This window comes from Alosa pseudoharengus, unplaced genomic scaffold, assembly GCF_046254945.1.
Source record: "Alosa pseudoharengus isolate Yale_2024_CS ecotype anadromous, Long Island Sound unplaced genomic scaffold, YU_APseudo_1.1 YU_APseudo_1.1_scf_19, whole genome shotgun sequence".
NCBI lineage: Eukaryota > Metazoa > Chordata > Actinopteri > Clupeiformes > Clupeidae > Alosa > Alosa pseudoharengus.
The window spans coordinates 11,070,221-11,081,808 of NW_027468657.1; the positions used below are offsets into that span (position 1 = coordinate 11,070,221).

At 44.6% G+C, this 11,588-nt stretch overlaps 1 protein-coding gene across 1 annotated transcript in view; it reads left to right on the forward strand.

Moving 5' to 3' along the window:
- The window catches only part of abcb7 (ATP-binding cassette, sub-family B (MDR/TAP), member 7), a 48,482-nt gene extending 42,470 nt beyond the window's left edge, over positions 1-6,012 (forward strand). Inside the window, exons 13-16 of the mRNA XM_076291695.1 lie at positions 475-646; positions 1,079-1,182; positions 1,852-1,959; positions 5,373-6,012. Of these exons, the coding sequence (XP_076147810.1) occupies positions 475-646; positions 1,079-1,182; positions 1,852-1,959; positions 5,373-5,606 (618 nt within the window). The 3' untranslated portion in view covers positions 5,607-6,012. The remainder of the gene's footprint in view (positions 1-474; positions 647-1,078; positions 1,183-1,851; positions 1,960-5,372) is intronic.
- Positions 6,013-11,588: the final 5,576 nt, after the last annotated feature.

Here is an 11,588-nt window from a genome sequence, read left to right on the forward strand (position 1 = left end):
ACACAGTTTCACTCTCTCAGGTGCTCTGTTATGCTCTCTCCTTCTCTCTCTCTTTCTCTTTCTCTCTTTAATGTGCTCTTTGTTTTTCTCTTTCACACACACACATTCTCATGTTTTATGTCTCACACACACACACACACACACATTCACTCTGTCGTAGTGGAAACACCCAGAAAACCCCAACCTCAAGTCAAGTGAGGATGGATCTGTTTTTTTTTGTTAGTCCAAGCAGCAGGCTCATTGTGCTGTGTTTAGTTATGGTGATATCTGCAAGTAAGTCATTGCTGAATATTCATGGGCAATAAATTAGCAGTAAACAGTGCTGGATTAGTCACTTCTAAAAAAGGCTTTTTAGTGCATCTGCTTTGAGAAATAAGACATAGGGGATGCCATATAACCAACCACGAGTGTAAACAAACCTGATAAACTGTTTGTTTACGCCTTTGCTCATGTGTTTGTTTGTTTTGCCCGCAGGACGCAGTTCTGTTCCACAACACGATATACTACAACTTGCAGTACGGCAACATCCACGCCACCACCGAGGACGTGTATAGTGTAGCCAAGCTGGCGGGCATCCACGATGCCATCCTCAAGATGCCCCATGGGTACGAAACGCAGGTCGGAGAGAGGGGCCTCAAACTCTCAGGTGCACCATCTCTTCAGTCAATATCAGTTAGAGTCAAAATAACAGTGTCTGAAATGTGTTGTTTTTTTGCAGTTGGCCCTTTTTTTTTTAACCTGATCTGTTAAAATGGGTTTAATGTTGGTGATGGGTCCCTCTCCGCTGCAATGACTGTGGAGGAGTGTGATTAGTTGGTCTCTTATGTGGCTGAGGTTGATCTGTCTGTTGATTGGTTGGTCTCTTATGTGGCTGAGGTTGATCTGTCTGTTGATTGGTTGGTCTCTTATGTGGCTGAGGTTGATCTGTCTGTTGATTGGTTGGTCTCTTATGTGGCTAAGGTTAATCTGTCTGTTGATTGGTTGGTCTCTTATGTGGCTGAGGTTGATCTGTCTGTTGATTGGTTGGTCTCTTTTGTGGCTGAGGTTGATCTGTCTGTTGATTGGTTGTGTTTTTCAGGAGGAGAGAAGCAGAGGGTGGCCATTGCTCGGGCAGTCCTGAAGAACCCGCCCATTCTGATGTACGATGAAGCCACATCCTCTCTGGACTCAATCACAGAGGAGGTGTGTGTGTGTGTGTGTGTGTGTGTGTGTGTGTGTGTGTGTGTGTGTTTACATGTTCATTACTTTTCGCAAGATCTACCATCCAAGCTTTTAATTCAGTTGTTTGAGATTATTACAAAAAAACTAGTGAGTAAAATGGTCAGTCTTTTTTTTGGTAGGGTTAGTGCATTTGGCCTTGACCATTTCCCCATGACTGTGTCTGAGTACTACTCCTCTGCCCGCTGTGGAGACTCAGCCATGTGTACTCATGCAGCATGCAACTCTGCATCGATTGTGCTTCTGTTGAATCCTTTTTATTCAGATGTATTTGCACACCTTGCCTGAAGCTCAATTACTTTTTATGAAGGGAAGGTGGCTGTCAGTGTTATTGCAGAAGGTGACTGTTTGCTCAGTCACCTCTTTTTGCATCTTAAAGGTGGACTTCATAAAAATCCTGTCAGTCACTCGGATGTTTGTTATTGCCCCAGACGCGACACATCGAGAGGCACAGGAAAACTCTGCTTGTTTACACAGCATTGCTCGAACTCTGACCACCCACGCAGTTGCTTAAGACCAAGACAAACTTTCATTTCAGAAACGAGTTTCCACCCCGCTGTCTGAAAATGGAAAAAAATAAAAAATCCGGAACTGACAGCTTGTTGTTGAGTTCTGTCCTCTTTGTTTCTCCAGAACATTCTGAATTCCATGAAGGATCTGGTGAAGGACAGGACATCTGTCTTCATTGCACACAGACTGTCCACTATTGTGGACGCCGACGAGATTATCGTGCTCAATGAGGTAAAATCAGTTACCCTCCACGCACGCACGCACACGCGCACACACACACACACACACACACACAGCACAGCACAGAGCAGGGACAGAGAGCTATGTGTGTGTGTTTGTTTGTGTGTTCTGTCAAACAGGTCACAGGAGTGTGTGTGTATGTGTTATTTAAAAAGAGAGTGTCTGTCTCTTTAGGAGAGAGGAATGTTTGTAAGTATGTGTGTATTAAATGGAAAGAGCGTGTTTGTGTGTGTGTGTGTGTGTGTGTGTGTGTGTGTGTGAAAGAGAGGTGCTGGAAGAGGTACAGAGAATAGAGGGAGGGCAGGAGAGAACTGGTCTGGTGTCCTCAGGTTTTAAAATGAAGCCTCCTGAACCTCCCTTTGACAAAATACCTAGTAAGAAGCCCATTCATGTGTGTGAGTGTGTCTGTTTATACGACTGTAAGGCTTCTATCACACCCATTTGTGTGTTTGAGTGTGTGTGTCAGTCAGTTAATACGACTGTAAGGCTTCTATCACAGATGTGTGTGTGTAAAAGAAAGAGAGAGAGACACACACACACACACAGAGAACACACACCCATTTGTGTGTGGAGATTGAGCTCGTTAGAATAATGAGTAGAACTGTTCCTTGCCTGCATCCTGAGGTGGCAGCACCTCACTTCTGTTTCTGCGTGTGTGTGCGTGCGTGTGCACGTGTGTGTGCGTGTGTGTGTGTGTGTGTGTGCGTGTTCGTGTGTGTGTGTGCGCGTGTTCGTGTGTGTGTGTGAGTGTGTTTGCGCGTGTGCTCTTGCATGCGTGTGTACTTGACAGTGTCCCTTGTTGGGTGCGTAGGCGGGAAAGGGAACCAACACTGTTTACACATCCCACCTCCTCACCATCCCTCCGTCTCCCTCTCTCTCCCTCATCCCTGCATCTCTGCCTCTCTCTCTCCCTCTCTTCCCTCTCTCCCTCTCCCTCCCTCCCTCATGAGGAGAGCACCCAAAGCAACTTCACTTTAGACATAAATAATGCCGTTTATTCCAAAAAGAAAGAGGAGGAGAGAAAAACAATTAAGATGCCATATCTCCATGTGTAAATATCCTTATTCATGGCGAACGCAACGTGCCTTCCACCTTTCTAATGCAATGTGGGCTAATCCGTTCTATAAATACCAATGGCAATTCCAATCAGGTCTTTCAGTGCTGTTACTCGAGTGAGCGTGTGTGAACTAGCGTGGAGGCGATGCAAGGCGTGCACCCACCCCCCACCTCACCACATACACACACACACACACACCCACACCACCCGCGCACCCAGGCAGGCAGTAGCAGCGCCTCAAAGCAGGCTGAGCCTCACCATCAGCTGTCAGTGTGTGAGCGCCACTCAGACTGTTTTGTTGCCGGGAGTCTTTAAAGACTGCTGCCACACCCACACACAGCCTGTGTGGCTTTTTCTGGGCTGCACTTGCTCTCTCTCTCTCTCATGCAGTCTCACTTGCTCTCTCTCTCTCTCTCATGCAGTCTCTCTCTCTCTCTCATGCAGTTTCACTTGCGCTCTCTCTCTCTCTCTCTCTCTTTCTCTCTCATGCAGTCTCACTTGCTCTCTCTCTTTCTCTCATGCAGTCTCACTTGCTCTCTCTCTTTCTCTCATGCAGTCTCACTTTCTCTCTCTCTCTTTCTTTCTCTCATGCAGTCTCACTTGCTCTCTCTCTCTTTCTTTCTCTCATGCAGTCTCACTTTCTCTCTCTCTCTCTCTCTCTCTCATGAAGTCTCACTTGCTCTCTCTCTTTCTCTCATGCAGTCTCACTTGCTCTCTCTCTCTTTCTTTCTCTCATGCAGTTTCACTTGCTCTCTCTCTTTCTCTCATGCAGTCTCACTTGCTCTCTCTCTCTCTCTTTCTCTCATGCAGTCTCACTTGCTCTCTCTCTTTCGCTCATGCACTCTCTTTCTCTCATGCAGTCTCACTTGCTCTCTCTCTCTTTCTTTCTCTCATGCAGTCTCACTTGCTCTCTCTCTCTTTCTTTCTCTCATGCAGTCTCCATTGCTCTCTCTCTTTCTTTCTCTCATGCAGTTTCACTTGCTCTCTCTCTTTCTCTCAAGCAGTCTCCATTGCTCTCTCTCTTTCTTTCTCTCATGCAGTTTCACTTGCTCTCTCTCTTTCTCTCATGCAGTCTCACTTGCTCTCTCTCTCTCTCTTTCTCTCATGCAGTCTCACTTGCTCTCTCTCTTTCTCTCATGCAGTCTCACTTGCTCTCTCTCTTCTTTCTCTCATGCAGTCTCACTTGCTCTCTCTCTCTCTCTCTCATGCAGTCTCACTTGCTCTCTCTCTCTCTCTCTCTTTCTCTCATGCAGTCTCCCTTTCTCTCTCTCCCTCCATTAGTCAGTCTCTGCCTCCCTCTTTCTCTGTCATTTCATCTTTCTCTCTCTCTCTGTTGTTTTCTCTCCTTTGTGCTCACTCACTTTTTTATCTTCCCTAATTTTCTTTCTTTCATTTCTTTCTCTCACCATCTCCATTTTTTTTTTCACAACCAAATGCATTCTCTCTCTCTTTCTTTCTCCCTGTGTCTCTCACAGACTTCCTTCACTCCCTCGCTCCAATCTAACACTCTCTCTCTCTCTGGCCGTCTGTCTGCCCACTGTTGTGTTCTTTGTGGTCGGGTAGCACTTTTGCTTTCATCGTAAGGCATCCTTTTCACTGTCACACGCACGCACATACACCCGCACACACACACACACACACACACGAGTCAAGCACACACCCATACACCGCCCCCCCTCCCCCCCCCCATTTCTCTCTCATTATCTTGCTTGAAACACACACACGAGTTGAGCACACACATGTAGACACACAGACCTGTTAACCCCCTCCTCTGCACTGCAATGTGCACCAACCCAATGGATCATGTGTGGCATCCTAATGGATTTTTTTTTTCCTAATTTACATCTTAACGTTACATTGGGATCAATAGAGTATCTATCTGTCTATTTTTTGTTTGGTCAAACACACTCTGTTTATCTGTCACCATCATGTTTGACACACACATACACACACACACACACACACACACACTCTCTCACTGCGTACAAACATATGCATCTCTGGTTCTCTTGCTGAGCTCTCTCTATGTCATGTCACATATACTATATGTGTCTCTCTCTCCCACATTATGACCTTTCACTCCCCCCCCCCCCGCCTCCAATTATTTCACAGCCCATGCCCCCCCCCCCTCAGTGAAGTCTCCAACATTAGGACCATGTTTTAGCCTTGATTAGCCTTAATTATTTCTCACCCAATGCCCCTTCTGTCTTTCTCTCACTCTCTCTCTTCACCCCCCCTTCTCTCTCTCTCTCTCTCTCTCTCTCTCTCTCTCTCTCTCTCTCTCTCTCTCTCTCTCTCTCTCTCTCTCTCCATGTCCCTTCCTCAACTGTGTTTTGTCTCTCCCCAGGGTAAGGTTGGGGAGCGGGGCAGTCACTCGGCCCTGCTGGCCACGCCAGGCAGCCTGTACGCCGACCTCTGGAACACGCAGAACAGCCGCGCGCTGAACGACTCCGCCGAGGACGCGTCCGGCGGCAAGGCCAAGCCCGAGGCGGAGCGGCTCTCCAAGAAGGAGGAGGAGCGCAAGAAGCTCCAGGACGAGATCCTCAACAGCGTCAAGGGCTGCGGGAACTGCTCCTGCTGAGGCAGCGTGCGTGCGTTCATCCCCACACCCCTCCATCCCTGGGCTCAGCAGAGAGGAGGAGGAGGAGGAGGAGGAGGAGGGCTTGGAGGTTGGTTGGTTGGACGGTTGACCAGTAAAAGGGGGTGAGGAGAGGAAACACAAGCCCCCCCCCCCTTCATCCCCCACCCCCACCACCCCCCTCCACCCCCCAAGACTGCACTGGGGGCTCGTTGCTGCCCGTGTACACGCACAGATCCCACATATCAGGTCCCATGAGAGTGAGATGAGCACTTACCTTGGGACAAGGACAGGGTGGGGGGGGGCAGTCTTTCTGTGTGTGTGTGTGTGTGTGTGTGTGTGTGTGTGTGTGTGTGTGTGTGTGTGTGTGTGTGTGTGTGTGTGTGTGTGTGTGTGTGTGTGTGTGTGTGTGTGTGTGTGTGTGTGTGTGTGTGTGTGTGAGTGAGGTGTGTGTGTGTGTGAGAGAGACTGTATGTGTTTGTCTGCCTAGGACACTGAACTCTGTGTGTGTGTGTTTGCGTCGTCTTTCTTCTGTCTCCCTCGGTAAACAAGAAAATATGGTGCACATCAATGGGCATCCATAAAATAGTGAAACAGAAACATGCCTTTGTGTTAATAACATATTACCTAGGTGATTTTTAAATTATTTTTCCATGTAATTGGGAACTCCAGTAAACTTATTTTTATCAAGGATGTGTATATATTAATATAACATAGTAGTTCTAGATGGCCATTGAAGCACATTGTCAGGGTGTGGTATGCTTTTTTTATATGGAATGTATTCAGTATTCACTTTTTTTCAGGATAGATTTGACAGATTGTTCTGCAGCCTCTGGCATCTCATCAGAGAACTTGACAAAAAAAAAAAAAAAACAATGTGACTGACCGGATTAGTCTTTTGCACTGAAACCAAAATGTCAGTCTGGAGCTTGCTCAGTAGGAACACAGTAGGTAAAAAGGTTTTGAAATATTAAGATTAAATATTTACCCCTTGGATAATCATGAGCATTCAAGCATTTTTGGCCAGCAATTAATTTAAAAGTAAATTAAATCTAAACTTTAAAAATGTGTAGAATTTTGAAAATGCTTTTTTTTTTTTTTTTTGCTACACTGATTTTGCCAAAAAATTGTGCCTGTTTTGTCTGTGTTTAGCTCCAACTTAAACCGGCTTGACAGGATCATTCAGGAGTGACACAAGATGTAAATAAATGTTGTGCTTAGGCATAAGTTTATATCTAGCCCTTGAACTACATTCTTAGGAAAACATTATTTTCAGGACACTGCAGTCTAGAAGGGAGCCATGTTGATGTGGTGGGTAGAATGTAAGAATACACAAGCAAGAAGCACGAATACACATGTACAGATGACCTTGGCTCTTGTTTGTTCAGGTTTGAGATAAGGACTTTGGCTCATTGTTGTGGTCATGACTGAGTCATGTTCAACATTTTGGTTCAATGAGATAATCAGGAATTGTATCCCAGGGTCATATATGCATACATGTGAATGGCCTGGAAAAAAAAGTTATTGGCACGCACCTCTGGAGGAAAATATAAACACATTCAAATAAAGAACAGATCAAATATGCTTGTTTCTCTTTTTTGACTGACTGGATGAGTGAATGAAATATCCATCACTTGCATGTGATGTGTTTGTTATCTGGGGGCGGGGTGGAGTGGGATTTGATTGATTGACAACAGAACAGCAAGTCGGTGTGCAACATTATTGTGAGTGTCATACCATGACCTCTGACCTCAAAAAGATGCTGCTGGTCTTGTGCAATTAGATCCATCACGGAAGGCACCGGCGTCTCCAGGCTACCCATCCCCAGCTTACATAGCCTACAGCATTTTCATTTCTCTGTGTCTATGGGTAGATTAAAAATGCACCTCACCAATAGACAAAGCGGAGACTGACATTTTAAATCAGGAAGAGATCTATAATGGGATGATTGGAATTATAACGCTGCTCTTTGCTTTTCTTTATTTATAACTACTTAGTTTTTTCTTAAAAAAAAGAAACACATCTGAGTAACAAAAAAGTCATTAAAATTATATATATATATATATATGTTTCTATAAGGTTATGCATGTCCTGAACCTTTTTTCCTCTTTCTTTCACAGTCCACCCATCTTGCAGCTTGAGCTGCAGTATTGAGTGATGCCCCCCCCCCCCCCCCCCCACATACACACACACACACCCTTGCAAATGGGATCTCTCAGGTCCTTGTGATGGGGTCGCTTGGAGAGCTAAAGCCGGGGCGGACCCCCTGCCTCCCGCCATTGTGGAGACGCCAAATAACTAAGCCTGCTTTGGCGCAACTCAAGCTGCTCCTGTCCAATACCTGCTATGCCCTGTGAAAGCGCCCAGGCTAAAGGCATCATTCCACTTCCATTCTGACCTCATTCTGAGGCATGGACCAAAAGGAGAGAAATATTTTGGAGGGGAGGGAAAAGTAAAAATACATATAAATTTAGAGCAATTATACTCGGGTGCCTGTTTTTGTAACGTGATTAGGTAGTACAGGACTAATGAGAACTTGCTGAGGACCTGGAGCTTTTGTAATGTTTTGAAAGGAAACAAGTAGCCTACTTCAGAGGCACAATTGGCAGGGTTGGACAGGCAGCACCCACATTCGCATTCCCTTTTCTCCCATTTCCACATAACAAGAACAGGGCAAAATCTTTATTGACAATCCCCAAACGTTATTTTGGGTTTCTGCTCTTAGTGTTAGTAGTTGTGGTCTGTGTATTCCATCAGGAGTGTATTGCATTGGTGAGGGCTGTTTTTCTACTCCTAAACGGACTCTTTCACTAACGTGGGGAATTAGGCTGCTAGTTCATTCAGCCATGATGGGGTCTGTAACTTCTTCACTGGCAACATTTGCCATTGGTCTGCATTGTTTGTGAGTGTACCAGCCACAGATGTTTGGCCGTGTGTGTGGCTTCCAGAGACTATACAGTAATGAGCACACAATCTCAGTGTTTGTCGTTATAAATACATGGACACACATAAGACTATGAGATCGGGATGAGGAATGACCAGGAAAGCAAACCTTACACAGATCACACAGCACGGAAAACATGGGCTTCCTTGTACAAGAAATAAACTACACAAGGCAAGCATATTCATGAGAGATTCGTACAAACCAAATATGCATGCTCAATCTTTTTTTAACGGAATTGTACTTTGAGTAGAGTAGGCTATTCTAACAGGAAGGACAAAAACACCCTCAGAGGTATTCCATCACAACTGGTTCTTTGGAGAAGCTTTTGGCAGGGTTTGATTCTTTCACTATATGGTGTGGAAATAGAACCAGTGTAGCAGAATATGTACATTTGCAGGTTCAGATATCTGAAGCATGAGTTTCACATTGTATTGAACGTGTGAAATACCTGCTAGTTCACAAGTAGACAAAAAGTAGACTTACACATAGTAAGAATACATAGAATGTTTTTATGTTTCCCCGGGGATAATAACAGGGAGAATATGCTGAGACTGACTCATGATAGCCCTGGAATGTGAAGCCAAAAGCTATGCTCATCTTCATACAACAAAGAAACGCGCCAGCCGGTGGGTTCGTGATCTTGGTGAATATGCATGCTAGCCTGTAAAACAAATGCATTTATCTGCACTGTGTGGGAGTGTAGGCCTACACTGTGTAAATTGTATGTTTATTCAACGCTTCCGGAGTCAGAGAATTGTGTGTAGATCCCACTGCCCAATGCCATTCGGACAGCACGGGCTTTATGACTGGGGCCTTGCCAAACAAAATTGTTAAGGTCGAGGAACCAGGGGCGGTGGTAGTGTAGGCCTAGTGGTTAAGGAGCTGGGCTAGCGTGCAGTAGCCTGAAAATTGTCGGTTCAATTCCCAACTTCCACCGTTGTGCCCTTGAGCAAGGCACTTAACCCAAAGTTGCTCCGGCGACAATGTGATCCCTTGTAATATAGCTGACATACGTCACTTTGGTCAAGAAGTGTCTGCTAAATGTAATGTAATGTAACGAACCAGCTTGGGGATGAGACAACTACAACGATAAGAACAAGCTTCTGCCAGGATAGCTGCATTTAATAAGTGATGCAAGCAGGGCTATCAAGTTTTGAGCTCAACCTGGAGTGTGTCTGTTTGGTGGTGATAATGGCAGTAATATGCCAATTTGAGCATTTGGTGGTAGGCCTATTTGGCATGCTAAATTACACATTTGACATAGGCCTACGGTAGATTGCAAGTCTGCTATTCACATGATGATAACGTGCATAGGGGAAAACGGAGTAAGATGAGCCATTTTTTACATTATTTCTTCATCATTCAAATGTGTCAAAGAGGTTTTGCTTTGTAACATTCACACCAAACAAAAATTGTTTCAAAGTGTTCTACGACTTCTGTAACCAACAACTCTTTGATAACGGGTAAGGGTAAAGAGATAGGCTCTCTGCAAAAAAGTTGACACAACTTACCCCATATGTTTCCGGTTTCCTACAAAAAAGGGGTGGCCCATCTGACCCCTATATGCCCAACTTAGCCCCAAGGAAAGCTTGTTGTGTGTGTGTGTGTTTAAAAAAGAGACAGTATAAATGTAGACTAACAAAGAATAACGTCACATGAAGGATATAACCAATTGGCAAATAATCAATACTGTAGTCGGTGGATGTTCATGTCTAACGTTGAATGAGTGTCTCCCAGAATGCAGTGCGAGTGAATGCTAGAATGTGTAATATCGGTTATAATAGTTGTAGTTACGTTTAGCATGTTGTGTATTTGTTAGCGTGTTAGTCTCTTTGGTTGTACCTCATGTGCTTATCCCCGTGTTGATGTGTGTGGTAAGCCCTTATTGTGTGTTGCATGTGCGGCTGAGACTACCCCTGTGTTGCCCTATACTAGTGTGTCTGATTGTGTTTAAGTTTTTCTGTTCCAATAAATGGTCGTCCTGGCTAAAGTTGATACTTGTCTGAGGATGAGATCGCTATAATACATTCTTAGGGTCACTTGGAGAATATTGAGATCGATTCGCTTTGGGAAAGCTCTGCATTCTCTGTCCTCCTCTTTGACTGTTCTCTTTTGAGGGCTCTTTACTCTATCCTCTACATCTTTTAGCAGCATAAACTACCTGTTTCTTTCTCTCTCTGGTCTTGCCTGATTAATTTTTAAATGATACGTCTAGGTTATTAGTCCATTTGTTGCCTATAGGCCTAATTGGCTATTTTAGAGGAAAAGGTCATTCATCCATCATTGCGTCCATATGCAAAGTGAAATGGTCAAAATTTGAGTTAATCCAGACGAACATGTTAGCAAATCTGGTGTTAGTATAGGCTCGGTCAAAATATTAATTTAAAGTCCGTTTTTAAAATAGTTATTATCTCAATCGCAGTTGTAGGTTGCAATAGGCTACTGTTTGGGTCATTTTATTTCAGTCTGTGTCCGATTGTCTCTATAAGTAGGCTAACGTGGTGGTGTTCATACAACTTCAGTTTTTCGTTGATAAATAAAACATCTCTGTGATTTCAAACTCACGCTGGGATGCAGTGCATTTGTGAAGCTGTTAGCTGTGCACATCTAGGTTGCGTGCGCGTGTAGGCTATCTCTTGTCAGCCCAACTCTTAGGTCTTATCAAATACATTAGAAGAAGACAGTCGAAAAGTTAGCGTGAGAAAAACGCATGTGGACCCATGGATTCATTTTCCAAAATGAATTACCGTGTGTAACAATGTAATAACGTACCAATTCTGAGTGCAGTCACGATCTTAAAGATCTAATAGCTGCTACGGCCTACCCCTCTGCGTCACAGCGGTGCCTGCACTCAGAACACCTAGCCTACGCCACATTTGTCAGTGCAGCCCTGCAACTAACCTCAGTCATTTTATTTATATGAAAGTGTATTTTTGTTACCTACTCCGTCATCGCGTTACTATAGCAATAATTAAACCTCCGTGCTCTCAAATGAGTGTCAAATAAACATGGCCCAACAACAACACAACGTGTTCTTTCTT